Below are 19,386 nucleotides of genomic sequence, written 5' to 3'. Positions count from 1 at the left end.
TACCATAATTAAAAGCTTTTAAAAACCCATAACTTTTAACATAAATCTTAAAACGTTCCTTCTATTACCAATAAGGCAGCACTTAAATGAAGCTCTATCATGTATATCTAAGTTTATATAGTGCTTGAAAAATCAATTTTTTATACACTGCATTTCAGTTGAAAAAGTTCAAGTCACTCACTAAAAAGGCTAAGCCTTTTAGGGAAATATAAAAATGGAAGGAAAAAAACATCCTGGGAAGAAGTCATATAATCACCATTTTCCTTTTTCATGATGACATCTTGAACTAAACTCCCGAATTAACTTCAATTGTCAAAAAATACTTATTATCTCTATTACTAAGATGACTCACCAGATTTATATCCTTTTTAAAAATAAAACTGAAATAAATTTTTGCCAGAAATAATAGATTAAATTATACCAAATCAAATAATGGCTTGAGTCACAATTTGAGAACAAATTTAGTATTAAAACTAATAATGGAAAATTTACATTATAAAAGCATCTTTCACATATTTTGTTTTAGAAACAGAGATGAGGCCAATTTTAGGATAAACCATAGAAATAATTTCTCCAGTGACACAATTATTCAATTTCAGAGAGAAAGGAAGAAGCAATTCCTCTAGTTGACACTCTAAACAGATATTTGGTAAGGAAAATGTAATTATTCTGTAAGAAATCTAATTAGGCTAAGCCCCAACCATTCTTAAAATTCATGCTACTATCTGATCAAAAATGAACCAGATGAATCCCTGATACAATTTTCAAAACAGATGAACTTTCTTGGGGGAGGGGATCTTTGGAAAATAAGAAACAATTAAAGCTAATAAATGTTAAAGTACTGAGGTGTTTTTATAGCAACCATGCCCAGTGCAAGACATACCATTGTGTTTTTGATGTGCTTCGTTTACAACATTTTTATATGTTCAAAGATAAGATTTAGAATTCTCAATAAATCTTCAGCTTAGTAAAAAGGTTATTCGGTATGAATACCTCTTACTTAGTAATCATCAGTCCTTAACTAAGGACTATGAGGATCTGCAATGTTTTAAACTAAAGTTTATAATCTTCAAGAAGTTAGAAAAGAAGATGCTAAGATGATCCACAAATTTTCCATATTCACACGTATTAAGTGAGGTCACTGTATAGATTATATCATTTCTGAAAGAGGAGTCTAACTTGATTGTCTTAAGGACTAAATACTACAAAATACAGCAAGAGTGATATAACCTCCATTTTACCTTACTTGGTTCCACTGATGCGAGCAAAGTAGTCCTTCAACTGTTGATATAGTGAAACTGTGCCAGAGTGTTTCTTAATACTGACACCATGATGTGAATTTTGTAATAAAACTACTTTAATAAAATGAGAAAATCTAATACTGTGAATTATCAACTATCAATTAAGTGGATTATATTCATTTGGAGGATCCTCTTTGTTGCCACTACTCAGTCATGTGTTATCTTTGCTGTCTGCACATTATTCCTTTTTCTATTCTCCTTAAATCGAGTTCATTCTAAGGATCCTGATTATTTACTTTGTTTCAGCTTGTTACCAGATGGATGCTTAGACGGAGCTCAGAAGAGAAAATGTGGAACTGGTAAATTTTCTCTAACATTCAGTTTGAAATTTTAAAAAAAAAAAGTTTGAAATTTTTTGAGTAAGTCAGCCAGTTATTCATCTTTTTTATGTGAAGAAAATGGGTTTATCATTTGAGTATCAATTGCAATGAAAAGAGATGATAAACAATTAGTAAGAGATCAAGTAACAAACAGGTAAGAGAAAAGTATGATCACTTCTCCCTCTTATTCTTATACTTCTCTGCTTGATCATAAAAGCATGCTTCCCTCTCTCACTATCTCACCTCTCTATCATTGGGATATAATACTTTCCAAAAGCAGAAGCAAAAGGCCTAGGAATAAATACCCGAATAATGCTTCATTTGTGTGCAGAATATACAGTTCATTACAGTTTTTGTTCAAAACAGAGAATTCAAATATTACTGTTACCTAAAGTTTATTATCAAAACAAGATTAATATGATTCCTAAAGATAGTTACAGGCTTTGATTTCCATAGCTTTCTATTACTAAAAGAGAGTTTTAAAAACAAGACTAGATCTTCTTTACTAAAGATACCTAATACAATCAATATATATAAAAAAAAAACACACCTATTTTGTTGCTATAAAGAGTCCTGAGTGGTAACTTAGAATTTTGATGTAACTTTTGTGCATTGCTGACAGACTAGAAAAACAAGTGTTATTTTTAATTCAGCACCAGAGTTTGATCTATAAAGGAAGAACAAAGCGAATCCTTTGTAAAATTTATACTATTTCTGTAAAATGATTTTTTCTGTAAAAAGTCAGATGACCAAATAGTGGTTCATTTAAAAGGAGTCATATAATTATGTTGCTCACCCTAGGAAGATATCCAGAGCATCAATTAAAATCTTTTACTGTCTCTGAAAGATACTGTGGAAATAAAATCCAATCCATACATAAGTTTTATGAAGAGAAAGAGGGGAAAAGGCAACTATCTTAAGACTTTGCAGATCAGATATTAGTAATTACCTTTCCAGAATGCTTAATATCATCTTGACCACACTGATCAGTTCAAGAACAGCTGTAAGAATGTTATGAGGTGGTTGCTCATTAGTGCCATGTAGAGTGCGCACCCTTCTTCTTTCTGATATCATGACAAGAACACGGTCAATAGCATGCTCAAGATGTTCACTTTGTTTTCTGAATCTGGTAGGCATCTTTTTGTCATTCTGAAATTAAAATGGGAGTTTGGAGGAAGAAATGAAGCAGCACTTATCTAATACACTATAAGTATGGAATAGGTTCAAAAGCAACACCATTTAGACAAAGCAATATAAGAGATACAAAATTACCATCAAACACTTTTCATTCTTTACGTATTGTTTCTGGTAATACTTATTCATAGTAATAGTTACATAAAGGGCCTGAGAGGAATAAGGTTCAGCAATGCAAATATTGAGGTATAATATTTTAGAATGTGTCAAAAACTACTTGCCTACATTTGGGACATGTTAATTCTGCTACTGCCTTATTTGTATACCTTCTTCATTTCCTTTTTAAAATATAATCTAGTGAGAGGAGAACCCATACTACTTTGCATTCTGGACAGGATTGGGTGCAGATTTAAGATACATGAAAGGAGAACCTTACTTTTCATTTATCACAGAGCCCCAGAAACTATAAAGTCCTTTCTGTGAGCAGGTAATTTAAAAATACACAAGCTGTAAGATTATTAATTGGGCACTGGTATTTAAATGTACCACTTCAAGTAATTAGACACTTCTCTTATTTACATGTTTTCCCTCTGCATGACCAGGTGTACAAACATCCTATTAACCACACATTGTCCAGGGCCTCATCAAACAACAATCAGAAATAACCACAGTTTCGACCTCATAAAAATGGCAGCGTGAGGGGAGCCTTTTGAAATCTCCACTGGAATTTACAATAAATTTAACAACTATAATTCCACAAAGGACTCCCTGTACAGCACACAGGCAAGATTAAGAGGCACGCAACAGAAATCACCTAAAGGTGGGCAAATTAGGCAAGCAGGGGAGGAGGGAAGCGGGAAGTGTAGACAACTGGGCTACCCAGGTGCAGGACAGACCAGAGCTTGGAGCTACGAGCTCGCTGGATTCCTAAACTACTTCACCCAGGGGACAAAGAAGAACTCAGAATGCTAGTGCTCTGCTTATGGCCCACGGTCCCGCCTGAGGGATCAGCATATAACTCGGCTGAACCCAAAGCTCACGACAGACCTCAGAGCAAAGACTGATGGAAGAAGGGGGGAAATGGCGGTGTAAGCTCTCATTGCTGAGCAGAGAACAGAAGGCTTAGGCACTGAGCATAGCCGCCCCTTTCCCATCATCCCAGGGCTCTCCCCACCTCCACCCTACCAGTGCTAGAAATGGAAAGGCAGGAGTGTCAGAGCAAAAGAACAGAACATTTCCAGTTCTGAGAACAATAGCCTGCAGCCACAGACTCCCAGCCCAGCTAGTTCTGCCAAAAAGGAGGGAGCTTTAGGTTCAGAACAAGCTGTGGTGGTATTCGCCGCTATCACTCTTAGACATCTCGACAACCCACCACACCCTTGTCCCCACCTATCTGGGCAGATCCCTGCAGAAGTAAACAGAGCCTCTGAAACACACAGGCTCTGAATCTGGTGCAGGAAGAGCTTTGGAACTTCAGAAGCTCTCCACATCCCCCCACGGAGGTGGTGCCCTGTGACACAGGTGAACTATTCACACAGAAGAAGCCTGCCTTCCAGGGAATCACCCCATTCTGTGAGAAGCTAAAACAGTGCACAGAAAATGTAACACTACAGTATGAGAGAGAATAAAAGGCTGTAGTCGGAGAGAAAATAAAATATTCCACCAACACCAACAGAAAAGCAAAAGAAAGACATGTTTCTATCAACCTGTTGCAGAACCCACTACTGTAGATGCCTCGGAAGAGAAACAATTCATTAATTGCCATGAATAAACAAGACAAAAAAGCAACTCAGAAAGAAAATGAACTTAAAGATATGGAAATATGGGACTTAAATGACAGAGAATTCAAGATTGTAGTTCTTAAGAAACTCTACGAGATGCAAGAAAACACAGACAGGCAGTTTAATGAACTCAGGAACACAATCAAAGAAAAACATGAGCATTTTACCAAAGAGATTGAAATTTTAAAAAAGAACCAAACAGAATTTCTGGAGATTAAGAACTCAATAGAAGAAATGAAGAATGAAATAACCAGCTTAGGTAGTAGAGTAGACCAGATGGAGGAAAGAATCAGCGACACCAAAGATAGAAATTGGAAATGACACAGATGGAAGAAGAAAGAGACTTGAGACTGGAAAGAAATGAAAGAACTCTACAAGAAATTTCTGACTCCATCAGAAAGAGCAATATAAGAATAATGGGCATACCAGAAGGAGAAGAAAGAGAGAAGGGAACAGAAAATATATAAAAAAGAAATTGTGGATGAGAACTTCCCAAACTTGTGGACAGAACTCGATCCTTGAATCTAAGAAGCAAATAGAACACCTAATTACCTCAAACCCAACAGGCCTTCTCCAAGGTACATTGTACTAAAGTTGTCACAAATTAATGACAAAGAATCCACAAGGCAGCCAGGGAAAAGAAGATGGTAACCTACAAAGGAAAGCCCATTAGATTATAATCAGATTTGTCAGGAGAAACTCTACAAGCCAGGAGGGAGTGGACTCACATATTCAAACTACTGAAAGAGAGAAACTATGAGCCAAGAATAATATATCCAGCAAAGACATTCTTTAGATATGAAGGAGGAATAAAGACCTTTCCAGACATACAGAAGCTGAGGTAATTTTCTAAACCATGACCTGCACTACAAGAAATACTGAAGGAGGCTATTCGACCAGCATAAACAGAGATAATTTGTGACAACAAAAACATAAAAGGGAAGAGAGTAAAGGTATGAACCAGAATATGAGAATGGAGAAACTAAGCATACTGAAAAAATGAAATGTTCTAAACATGAAATTTTCTTTTACATAAACTTAATGGTAAACACTAAAAAACAAACCAGAACTGAAATATATACTGTAATAAAAGAAGAAACAGAGGCAAACATCATAGAATACCACCACACAGAAATAATAGACAACAACAAAAAGGCAAAGAAACAATGCAGATACAGTCTTACCAGAAAACCAAAGATAGAATGATAGGAAATCCTCATATATCAATAACCACCCTAAATGTTAATGGACTGACCTCACCAATAAAAAGGCACAGAGTAGCAGGTGGATCAAAAAACTAAATCCAACCATATGCTGCCTCCAAGAGACACATCTCAGCTACAAGGACAAATATAGACTCAAACATAAAGGATGGATATTGACACTTCAAAAAAAAGGCATCCAGAGAAAATCAGGTGTAGCCATAATATCAGATGAAACAGACTTCAAGGTTAAAAAGGTAACAAGAGACAAAGATGGACTTTTCATAATGATACAGGGGACTATAAAACAAAAAGACATAAAAGTCACCAATATTTACACCCTAAATCAAGGAGTACCAAAATATACAAAGCAACTACTAACAGAACTAAATGGAAGAAATTGACCAAAACACAATCATAGTATGGGACCTAAATACATCGTTAACAGCTATGGATAGATCATCCAAACATAAAATAAATAACGAAATAGCAACCCTAAATGACACATTAGATGAAATGGACATAATTGATATTTATAGAGCACTTCATCCTAAAACATCAGACTATACATTCTTTTCTAGTGTACATGGAACATTCTCAAGGATAGACCATATATTGGGACATAAAATCAGTCTCAGCAAATTTAAGAAGATTGAAATCATACCAAGCATATTCTCTGATCACAAGGCTTTGAAATTGGATATCAACTGCAAAAAGAAAGCAGGAAAAAACACAAATACATGGAGATTAAACAACATACTTTTAAAGAACGACTGGGTCAAAGAAGAAGTTAGAGGAGAGATCAAAAGATACATAGAAACAAATGACAATGAAAATACATCCTACCAAAATTTTTGAGATGCAGCGAAAGCAGTTTTAAGAGGGAAATTTATCTCATTACAGGCCTATCTCAAGAAACAAGGTAAGTCCCAAATAAATAACCTCATGTTACACCTTAAAGAACTAGGAAAAGAAGAACAAGTAAAACCCAAGGTCAGCAGAAGAAAGGAAATAACAAAAATTAGAGCATAACTAAATGAAATAGAGAACAAAAAGACAATAGAAAAAATTAATGTGACAAAGAGCTGGTTCTTTGAAAAGATTAACAAAATTGACAAACCCTTGGCTAGGCTCACTAAGATAAAAAGAGAGAAGACACTAATTAACAAAATCAGAAATGAAAAAGGGGAAGTTATCACGGACACCACAGAAATACAAAGGATCATCCAAGACTACTATGAAGGACTATATGCCACCAAATTCAATAACCTAGAAGAAATGGACAAGTTCTTAGAAACATATAGCCTTCCAAGGCTGAACCATGAAGAACTGGAAAATCTAAACAGACCGATCACCAGTAACGAAATTTACAACAAATATTACTCAGACATAAAAAAGAATGAAATCTTGCCATCTATAACATGGATTGACCTAGAGTATTGTGCTGAGTGGAGTAAGTCAGACACAGAGAGATAAATGCCCTTTGATTTCACTTATATGTGTAATCTGAAGAAAATAAATGAACAAACAACAGAAACACACTCATAGATGATGAGGACATTCTGATGGTTGCCAGATGGGAGGGGGTTTGGAGGTATACGTGAAAAAGGGGAAGGGATTAAGTAGTGCAAATTGGTAGTTACAAAATAATCATGATAATGGAAAGTATAGCATAAAGGATATAGTCAACGATACTGTAATAACTATGTATGGTGTCAGATGGGTACTTGATTTAACAGGGTGCTCACTTTGTAAGTTATATAAATGTCTAATCACTATGACATACACCTGAAACTGATATTATATTGTATGTCACTATAATTGAAAAACAAATGAAAATCATAAAAAAGAAACAAATGATTTTCATGTGATCTAATTTTCAAAGCAAAGTACCTTTCATAGATTACACCTTCACTTTCTACTTCATCTGGAAAAAAATTCAAAGCCTTTGAAGGAGTTACTAGGGTTTTAGAACAATCTGTAAATATAGCAATATAAAACTTAGTTCCTACAAACTCAGACAAATATGGGGCAAGAGGGAGGTTGCAACCTTATTTATAAAAAGTAGCCTGCTTTACTCTGTTGTCAGGATCAGTTAACAACAACATGTGCTCAGCACCTGCTGAATTTTTAAGGTGCCAGAACATTCAAAAATGATTTTTTTAATTGAAGTTTATGGGGTGACAATTGTTAGTAAAATTACATAGATTTCAGGTGTACAATTCTGTATTACATCATCTATAAATCACATTGTGTGTTCACCACCCACGGTCAGTTCTCCTTCCATCACCATATATTTGATCCCCTTTACCCTCATCTTCCACCCCCCTACACCCTTACCCTCTGGTAACCACTAAACTATTGTCTGTGTCTATCTGTTTTTATTTCTCATTTGTTTGTCTTGTTATTTTGTTGTTTTTGGTTTATATACCACATATCAGTGAAATCGTATGGTTCTCTACTTTTTCTGTCTGACTTATTTCGCTTAGCATTATACTCTCAAGATCCATCCATGTTGTCACAAATGGTCCTATTTTATCTTTTCTTACCGCTGACTAGTATTCACCATTGTGTATATATACCACAACTTCTTTATTCATTCATCTATCGAAGGACATTTTGGTTGTTTCCATGTCTTGGCCACCGTAAATGAAGCTGCAATGAACAGTGGAGCACACTTGTTTTTATGTATAAATGTTTTCAGATTTTTTGGGTAGATACCCAGGAGATGGATTGCTGCATCATATAGTAATTCTATTCATAATCAAAAATGATTTTTTAGCTCATAGGATTTTTTGAAAAAGGACAGAGGACTAGAATGGGCTAATTATAATCATCATCATCATAGCTAACATTGTGTTATTTTTGAGTCAGGCACTCTCATTACATTAACACATTTAATCTTAATTACAATATGGTGATATCCAAACTGTTATTAACTTTGTCTTACAAATGAAAAAACTGAAGAAAAAGTGAAAATTAAATAATTCATATACGTTACTTAGAACAGTACCTGACACAGAAATAGTAGTCAACAAATGTTACATTAAAATAATAATTATTATTTCCCAAGGTCACAAAAAAATAGTTCTTAAAGGTACTCAACTCCAGCTACTATATTGCCCCGAAAATAAGACCTAGCTGGACCATCAGTTCTAATGTGTCTTTTGGAGCAAAAATTAATGTAAGACCCAGTCTTATTTTACTATAAGATAAGACCGGGTCTTAATATAATATAATATAGTATAATATAATATAATGCCAAGTCATATTAATTTTTTCTCCAAAAGACGCATTAGCGCTGATGGTCCAGCTAGGTCTTATTTTCGGGGAAACACGGTACTCTGATTCTAGAGGCTGTACACTTAACCATTACACTGTATTCAAGATTAAGATATGACTTCTAAAGGATCAGCTATGCTCCAAAAGTGTAGTTGTGTCATTAAAGTGTTGCCAAAAGATAGCATATGAAAGGCAGAATGACCGAAAGTATCCAGGTCTGTGTGGATGAGCTGCCTAGTAGGGGTTAAAGATTTTACTTTGAAATGTTACTATTCTCCATAGACTTTTAAATGTCAGTGTTATTAAAAGAAAAGTTAGCGTCTGTTAAATAAAGTCAAGAGCGTTTTCATAAATTTTTAGACGAGCTAAGCAGAGATATAGAGGAATACAATCTCACATCCTATACATTTACTTTTCTTATAACTGTTCTTGTTTCCCCAAGATCTGAGACTTGGAAACCGTCTGAAAGAACAGAAAGAAAGGGATATGGTGAGGCTTTTCCTTCTTCCTAGATTCTGCCAGACACATTTCAAATATTTAAATGCTTGTTCCTTGCCACTGGATTCACAATCTTTCCAACAATTACCATTATTTTAAAAACACCATTGATGATCACTATCCTATAATTCTTTAGCCCACCTGATTTTCATGACTCCCACCTCTGTTCTTCATGAGTCATTAGCTACCTCATTAGCTACCTACCTCATCACTAAGAATGGAAAAGAAGAGATGGATTCAAAGAAACAACAAAGGAAAAATCAGCAGGGATTGGTAACTAATTGTATAGGGAGTATTCGAGTAGCAAAATGTTTTAAAGTCAAAGATGGTTCACAGTTTTACACAGCTGAATAATCAAATATAAAATAATGTAAATAGTATCTTGGTTCAGAGAAAAGTCATTATTATTTGTTACTGATAACTAATGAAAATTCTTTATAAGAAGTTGTAAGGATATATTGATTTATTCTTAAAAGTATTACACTAGATTAGGTATGTTAATTGTGTAAATTAGATCCATTAATGCCAGAAACCAATACTTGGTGAGATATTTTTAACTATGAAATATAATGATTTGTCTGTAATCATGGTACATATTGATGACCCAGGACTAAACAAAATTTATTTCAAATGGAACATAGCAAATGAAATAATAGCTTATAATAATAATGGGTATCATCTGTTGAGCCCCTACTATATGCTGGGCACTGCAGTCAGGATTTTTATACTATTTCTAACCCTCATAATAATGCTGCAAGAGATCTGTTGTATCCCTATTCAGTAGATGCATAAACGAAAGATCAGGGAAGATAAATAACTTGTCCAAGGTCACACAGTAGTAATAGTTAGGATTAAAAATCAGCTGTTTGAAGTAAAAGGTGGGGAGGATTTAATCTAAACAAAACATAGCTTCCCTGCTAACACTGAGCTTTTAACCATTTACACTTAAGGACCAATAAAATGTCTAGGAACAGTCATTCCTGGGGGATAGATGGAAAGAAAAGGGTAGTAGGGCACCATTCCTTAACACCCAAAGGGGTAAAAGCATAAATACAGGTCAGTGACTTTAAATCTTGCTTACAGAAAAGCTCCATGGTGGCAACTAGAATAATGCTCCCCTTCCCCCCACCCAAGATGCTCATGTCATAATCTCTGGAACCTGTGAATATGTTATGTGTGAAAAGAGAGTTAAGGTTGTTGATGGAATAGGTTGCTTAACAGCTGACCTTAAAAATGGGAAGTTTATCTTCAATTATCCATGTGAGTCCAGTGCAATAACATGGGCCCTTCCTTAAAAGCAGAAGAGGAAGTCAGAAAAAGAAGTTACAGAACTGTCACAATGGAAGAAGAGATAGGAGAGATTCAAAGCATGACAGAGATTCGATTGGCTTTTGCTGGCTTTAAAGATGAAGGAAGGGGGCTATGAGGCAAAGAATGTAGCAGCCCCTAGAAGCTGGGAATCACTCTCAGTGACATCCAGAAAGGAAAAAGGAAACAGGACCTCAGCCCTTAAAACTTTAAGGAACTAAATTCTGCCAACAACCTGAATGAACAAGAAATGGATTCTCCCCCAGTACATACAGAAAGGAAAACAGCTCTGCAAACACTTTTAATTTAAACCCACTGAAACTCCTACCAGACTTTGAATCTAGATAACTGTAAAATAATAAGTTAGTGTTGTTGTGACCCCCTAAGTTTGTGGTGATTTATTATGGCAGCAATAGAAAATGAATACTCCTGGAGAAACCTATTTCAGGGTTACTATTGAAATGGTTGCCTCCTGCTACCATCTCCATACCTCAGTCTTTTCCACCTCACACTCCCCATTTTTCTTTACTTGTTTTCCCATCTTGAGGTTTCCTACTACTATAATATTTGGTGGTGTATTTACTGTTTACAAATTTATTGAAAGTACCAGAGAAAGATACTATTAAAATACCACAAATAATACTAAAGAGACCATTCAATATGTAGGCTTTTGCATTCAGGCAGGGTTTATAGGTAGTAATCATTTTAACAACTGCCACTTTCCTACAATGAATTTCTCTGTATGATTAATGATGTTCAGTAAATCAACATGCTTGATACAAGTTTGGCTTTTTTAGATTCCATATATAAGTGATACCATACAGTATTTGTCTTTCTCTGTCTGACATATCTCACTTAGCATAATGCACTCAAGTTCCATGCACGTTGTTGCAAATGGCAGGATTTCACTCTCTCTCTCTCTCTCTCTCTCTCTCTCTCTCTCTCTCTCTATATATATATATATATATATATATATATATATATATATATATATATATATTCTTTATCCACTGACATTTAGGTTGTTTCCATATATATCTTGGCTATTGTGAATAATGCCGCAATAAACATGGGAGTGCAGATATCTTTTCAATACCCTGTTTTCCTTTCCTTTGGATATACACCCAGACATGGGATTATTGGATCTTATGGTAGTTCCATTTTTAAATTTTTTTGAGGAACTTCCATATTGTTTTCTATAGTGGCTGCACCAATCTGCATTCCCACCAGCAGTGTATAAGGCTTCCCTTTTCTCCACATCCTCGGCAACACTTATCTCGTCTTCTTGATGATAACCATTCTAACAGCTGTGAGGTGATATCTTATTGTGGTTTTGATTTGCATCTAAAAAAAGCCAAAGTCATAGAAACAGAATAGAATGCTGGTTACTAGGGGCTGGGGGAGGAGAATTAGGGTTAAGTTGGTCAAAGTGTACAAACTTGCAGTTAGAAGATGAATAAGTTCTGGAGATCTAATGCACAGCATAGTGATTATGGTCAATAATACTGTATTATACATCTCAGAGTTGTGAAGAGACTAGATCTTAAATGTTATTACAACAAAAATAACAATTGTGTGATGTGATAGAGGTGTTACCTAATGCTAAAGTGGTGATCATATTGCAGTATATAAATGTATCAAATCAACACACTGTGCACCTTAAACTTACACAACATTATATGTCAATTATATCTCAATTAAAAAAACGTTTGCTAACACCCAGTATTACTTAACAGATTTTTCATAAATTAATAATACTATTTCCAGTGGTGCACTGTAGGGAAGATGTTAAGAAAATTCGCATTCATTGGCTGATTTTTTTTTCTTTTGTTTTGTTCACTCACATGAGAAACTGTATGTGAGGTGATAGTTAGCTTTTGTTTTGCTTATTGTTCCCTCACATGAGAGACTGCATGTGAAGTGATGGTTAGTTTAGGGTGAAGAAAATTCTCCCTTGTCTCATCTCCAGCAGGAGAGATATGGGATAATATTGCTTTCTGTCTGTTTCGCCTGCATCAACAGGTGAGGTGAAGTAACTAACTTATATCAGAATGGCGTGGCAGGCACGTTGTCAGGCTTTGGAAGGCCTTGGGCCGATGGTCCCAATAGAGAACAGTAAGTAATGTTTGTCCGAATGAACTGGCGCTTCAGCCGGATAAGCAATATTTTTATCACAGTAACTGCCGAACCCTCCCGGAACTGGCCATTCCCTGAGAGGGAGGCAAGAACACGGAGCTTGGCTCTAAGATACATCTAAAGAGATATATAAGACAGACCTCAATTGGCAGTACAGGATTCTTTTGTTCACTGGTAATTGGTGATTTAAAATTTAGAACTTGGAATTTATAGCAATAGCAACAGCAATGACAACAGCAGCAGCATTTTTGGGAACTTGTTAACATTTTAAAAACTTATACACAACATGCAGTTTGCAGCATCAGGAGACGCCCTAACTTCTAGCTGCGGACCTGGTGAGGTCTGGCTGGTTCCCGACCTCTCCAGTGTTGTTCCCTGCGGTTTGTTCAACATCAGGGGACGCTCTAATCTCCAGCCACGGACTTAGTGAGATCTGATTGGTTTCCCGACCTCTCCAATGTTTCCCCACAGTTTGGTGAGCTTTTGGCATAAAATGTTATTAGTTAATATCTTATAGAGTTTATTACTGCATTTAAATATTCTTCATTGATGTTATTTGTGTATTTAGCCACGTGATTTTTGATCAATAGTAAACATATGTTGGGATCTCTTAAACTTGTGTGTATGGATGGACACTTGTTTGACATGACATCGTTATCTATGTATATAATTTAGTCTTAACTGCCTTTACCTTCTGTCATTGCATATTCTTTTAATTGCCTTTGTCTTTTGTCATTGTATATTGCTCAATAAGTTGATTAGATATTGCTAAATAATTAGTCTTTCTCTAGCATGTGCTCCTCTTTCTTTTCCCCACTCATCATTACATGTACTAAAGCTAGCTCTTACTGGCTTACTAGAGGCAACTGGTAAATTGTCAGGAACTTTGCAAGCTGGTTATTAAACACAGCCATTATTAAAAATAAATAAATTAAATTAACTTACAATTAAATAAATTATGTTAAAAACAAAGGCAATAACACACAATGTGATATACAGATGATGTATTACAGAATTGTACAACTGAAACCTATGTAACTTTACTATTGTCACTCCAATAAAATTTAATTTAAAAAATAACTGTCAAAAAAAGGCAATAAATGCTCAAAACTCACTGTCTCTTTATTATTTTACTACATTTTACTATTATTAATTCTCTTGAGTCACTTGCATCTATTGTATCTTCTCAACTCCAATATGTTGGTAGATTGAAACTGGCCCCAGAGGGAATAGTTATACCATTGAAACTGACAAGCTTCTGATTCTACAAATCAAGTCTGATTGTTTTGCTCATTGTTTAGATTTATGAAACTGAAGGATAAATGTTAATAATGCAGATTAAACTTAGAAGTGTGACTGTTATGTCTGTAACTGTTATACTGTGAATGTCATAAAAAGTTGAGTAATAGTCTGCTGAGTTTTAAAAACTATCATTTGATTGAACAAAGAAGTAACTCTGTTATTGATGAAAGTGTGAACTTTCAATATACATATTCGTTGTTTCACTTTTCTTGAAGCATTAACACTAACAAACTATCACCTAATATTCATGGTGAAATTATATTCATTTGTTAATTGTAAACTTAGTTGGCTAGAGTACAAGAATTCATCAAAAATCAATGAAAGCATTCCCTGAAAATAATTTGGCTATATGGAATTTGCAATAAAGAATACTTTGTGTTTTATTATTTGTAAATTATGTGTTACATATCTTTAATATCAGTAAAATTTATATTATCATGCATGTTCATATAGGCATATATTTGTATTTATCTATACCTACGTTTATATATAATGCCTGGTTTTTCCAGACAGCCAGTTGTTAAACATTTACCAGCCAACTACTGCTTTATTATTTCTTTTATTTCATTAATTTTCATTCATTGCACCTAAAAAAGTTAGACTTTGATATACAGATGCAGAAAAGAGTAAATACAAAGATCCTGCCATCTAAAAATGGCATAACATCCAAGGATAATAATAATCCTGAGTGCTTTGAGATATGACACACTGTTGTCACGCAGCAGCCTACCCATCTGTCCTTTCGTACCTACCCCTAAAGAAAGGAGAGTCTGTGAGACTAATCCTTTCAGAATTTTGCTTCACCTTTGTGCTTACACCTTATGTCTCCCTGTTTGGCCCCAAAGGATGGCTGGTTAGCCAATGATGGGTAAGATTCCCCACAGGGGGAATGACCTAAGCCAGGCACAGCGGCATGGGGACCATCAGGAGAACCCAGGGGATTGACAGAAGTGGGCATAGACCGCCACCTTCCCCCAGCTAAGGAGAGCTTCTGCCTCTGTGGCTATATTCCTTCCCACAACCTGCTTGTGAAGAGATTCAATGATGTGATAACAGTTCTCCATCTATTCATATCAGTAAGTATCAGCATAAAGGTTTTGTCCCTTGGGGAGGTACATCCTGAGACTGACAATTCCACTGCTTGCAGGCAAGGGTGATTGATTTGAATCAGTTTCCTAGTATAATGTATGAAATTCACAGACCGTGGAGAAAACAATGTTACTTCCTTGTGTGTACATCAATAAAAGCCACAAGGTGGCCCGATTCGGGGCTCTCCGTCCTTTGAGGCTGTGAGACCCTTGGCCCCTAGTGCATAAATCTCTTGACTTCTGTTTCTTTCTTAATACTTCGCCACCCCTTCTCATTCTCTCACTGTCCGTGTTGTGCTGGATGCGACAACATACAAAGTGTGGTGATAAAAAAAACTTGAGGGAAAAGAAACGTATAAAACGACTGTACACAAAGCCAAGAGTAGTCTCTTTGGGCCTTATGAGTCAAGGGGTTAAGGCCCCACATTAGAATCTGACTTTTCCACAACTTTTATTCATAGAAAGTCGAATCTTCTTTTACACCCCTGTAGGAATGGCTGTGGTCTTTCATTATCTTCCAAACACACGCTGTGCTTTCCAGTCTCTGCTCCTTTGCTCAAACTCTTCATTTTGCCTGGGATGACCCCTCCTAACAAACTCCTAGTTGAAGAGTCTTATCCCCAGAATACTCCTAGGGACTTGCTGATCAGTTCTGAATCCACTAATCTGTCTAAGAAGAATTACAGTATTCTATTCAAAAAAGACTTCTCCTTGTCTGTTCTAATACCCAAAAATGCACATATTATTTATGTATGTTGGTCCTTCCAGAGAAATCTTTGCCCCTTTTCTGAGTGAGGAAGAACATCAGTTAGGAAAGGATACATAAAACATGTTGTAAGCCTGAAAGTGTCTGTGCATATATATAATTATATATAGTTATATTTATTTATATATGAGCATTTGCAGATGGTAAAGCTTACAAACACAAGCTATTAATACTATTGCTTTTAGTGTTAACATCATAATTTTTCAAGATGGCTGACCTCCTTTCCTTTTCATTCTTACCACCTGTTGTTTTTGACCAGCAACAGAAAGATGATTTAATTGACTGAAATGGAGTAGGAAAGTTGGGAATGTTGAAAAATGAACTGGAGAGCTAGCATTATAGATAGGCATTAAATTCATGAGGGGCCTTTAATGGCAGTCTGATTTTAATCAATTAGGTTTTTGCACTGGGGAGTGTTTGAGGATAATGCTGAGGGAAAATTATTTTGGCTGAACTATGTAATGTGGATTGGAGAAGAGAATGAGGGGACCATGGGCTAGACCTCTCAAATAATAATAAGAAGAAAAAGAGGGAGGAGGAGGAGGAGGTAGAGGAAGAAGAAGAAGGGAGGAGTGGAAGGAGGAGGGGGAGGAGGAAGAGAAATAGCAGCTGTAGGTAATATTTATTAAGCGCTATATACAAAAAAAAAAAGGTAATTATCTCAGGCAATATTTACAACAATATTTAGCATAGTCTCCATTTTGCAGATAATGCAATGGAAACTCTGAGCCACTGAGTAATGTAAGCAAGGTCACAGTTAATATGTTTTACCTGAAATGTAAACCCAGGCAGTCGGACTCTAGAGCCTAAATTCTAAACCACTCTGTTGAATAATTTATAGATGTGATTTCTTTGAGGCTGACACACCCAACTAATTGAATACATTTCCTATAGTACCCTTGAATTAAAAACAAATAAAGAAACAATCTACAACAACCAGAAGTATCTGTGGATAAATGAATGTAATGGCCGAAGACAAGATTGAGTCAAACAGCATTTTGATAAAATTTCACTTAAGAACTCTAAATTTGACAACAGTTAGTTTACAATTGCAAATTTATTTGTCTTTTCCTATTGGGGACTACTGCAGACATTAAAAATATACTGTAACATTAGGTTGAAAGTAATTAAAACCAAAAATATGTGAATCTCAAAACTCAGGACAGAGTTCAAATAATCCTCAAAAAATAGCTAAACAGAGAAACTCTTTACAATCTAGACTAGGTTCAAGATATTGATCGTATTCACTGCTAATAAAGAATCATCAGACTTTCTAATTGAACATTTACATATCCAATTTAAACCCACCAAGGATGATAATGACCTATTCTTTAAAATCCATAAATTATGAACTTATACATAAACAATCTATACTAAGTTGATTGCCTACAAGGAAATTTACAAATAAACCTCTAAGTGTCCTTTCCATACCTGCCATGTCTAACCAGGTATAGTGATTTTTTTCTGTTAAGTTCTGTGACTGAAAATGGATGAATCAGTATCTCTTTGATGAAATATACCCATGCTTTAATAGTCCCTCTGTGTATTCAAGTGAACTCTTTTCACTTGCAAAACACATCTTTAGTACAATGGTAAGTTAATTATAAGAAATTCTCTGGTAAACAGATATACCCCCTAAAAAGAAATGGAAAAAATAGAGAAATTCCCACTACTCCAAAACTCTTAGTAGCCAAAACACAAACTAACTTATAATTGTCAAGCAACATCTTGGACAACATTATTCTCTCTCTCTCTCTCTCTCTCTCTCTCTCTCTCTCTCTCTCTCTCTCACACACACACACACACACACACACAAATACACAGAGAGGTAAAACAATACAGAAGAGAAGGGAGATGAAAATGCATCCAACTACCATGACATCCAAAAGCCCAGAATCAGAAAAGATCAGGTCCTAGAACTTTTATAGAAAGAGATTTAAATAGTCCCTGTGCAAAGTGAACCAATTAGTCATCCAGATGTTTCCAGCTGGATATTTGATATACTGAAAAGATCCCATTTAACTCACTTTTCCCCCCCACATTACAGGCATCTGTTAATAGTAGCAATTCCAAAGCAATTTAGTATTTATACTTTAAACCATAAAATTATATAAAGCTGAGCACATTCGTCACATCATACTTAGGTCTTTAGGATTATAACAATTTTTTTTTACTTAATTATCTTCAATAGATTTTTGATGTTGTTTTAACTATTGTTTTCTTACCTGATCTTCTCCCTGCATAGCTTGCTCTTCAACTTTGTTCTAAAAGGGAAAAAAAATCAAAATAATTTATGAAGCAAAACAGCCAAGGAAATTGGAATTTAAAAAAAGAAGTTAAGCTGTTAAAAGAGCAAATATAAGATGAACTATGGTGGATAATTTCTGCACAGTAAGTTTCAAATCTATTTTTATAGGAATTAAGTTTAAATGCATTAAATAATATTATTTTAGTGTAGTTATTTAATCATCCTCAAATTGACGACTATATTTACATCTCACCAACATTTCTATATATTATAAAATGTTCATGTTTGGACAAACTTTGTAAAACAGCTCTTTAAAATCAAAATTTTCCTATCTCTTAAGCTTCTGGCATCTCTCCCATTAAAGATTACTGATCCTCCTTCTGAAATAATATGTATATGTATTTAGTTCCCTCTCCCACACCCTGGGATAAATTTCACCTGAGTCTGGAGACTTGCACTCTTGGAAATTTCATTTCTCAGAAAAGAAAACCATGATAGGAATAGTTTTTCTGGTCCAAATTCTGACTAAGAAAGAAACATTCAGAATTCACAGAAGCCCTGGGAAACAGTGACCATGTCATCTTATAGTTAGTAAGTAATAATGAAGGGAATGGTAGGCATAGTCAGACACATGTCTTGCTATTAATAGAATGACATTTCCAGCAGCTGTCCAAATAGCTCAAGTCTCCCATCACAACTGTAACTTACCTCAGTGTCAATATAAAAATCCACCAGCTACCAATTCTGGAATTTTAATAACTATGAATGAACTTGAGGAACTTCCTGCTCTATAGGCTATGTAAGTGATAAATCACCTAGTGAGATAATAACATAATTTCCTTGACTTCTGGCTTACCACAAAATCTGTCACTGTTCAACCAGATATCTACTAAAATTGTTGGCCAGATATTAATTTTTGTATTATACATCTTTAGTCCTTATATTTAACTTTAATTTCTATTAATAGGAGTAGAAAAATTAGGTTGTAGAAGAAAGACCAAAAAGATAAAGCTATTTGTA

General features: G+C 35.1%; 1 protein-coding gene across 1 annotated transcript in view; it reads right to left on the bottom strand.

Annotated features, from left to right (window-relative positions):
- Nucleotides 1–18,939, bottom strand: part of LOC148754626 (uncharacterized) — a 179,544-nt gene extending 160,605 nt beyond the window's left edge. The window contains exons 1-3 of the mRNA XM_088794868.1: nt 18,805–18,939; nt 18,344–18,382; nt 2,571–2,770 (exon numbers count right to left, since the gene is read on the bottom strand). Coding sequence (XP_088650994.1) covers nt 2,571–2,770; nt 18,344–18,361 — 218 coding nt within the window. The 5' untranslated portion in view covers nt 18,362–18,382; nt 18,805–18,939. The remainder of the gene's footprint in view (nt 1–2,570; nt 2,771–18,343; nt 18,383–18,804) is intronic.
- Between the last annotated feature and the right edge of the window lie 447 nt (nt 18,940–19,386).

Source organism: Rhinolophus sinicus, chromosome 18 (genome assembly GCF_057876585.1).
Source record: "Rhinolophus sinicus isolate RSI-liver-muscle chromosome 18, RSI-T2T, whole genome shotgun sequence".
NCBI classification, from domain to species: domain Eukaryota; kingdom Metazoa; phylum Chordata; class Mammalia; order Chiroptera; family Rhinolophidae; genus Rhinolophus; species Rhinolophus sinicus.
This window is presented reverse-complemented; position numbering and strand designations above follow the sequence as displayed.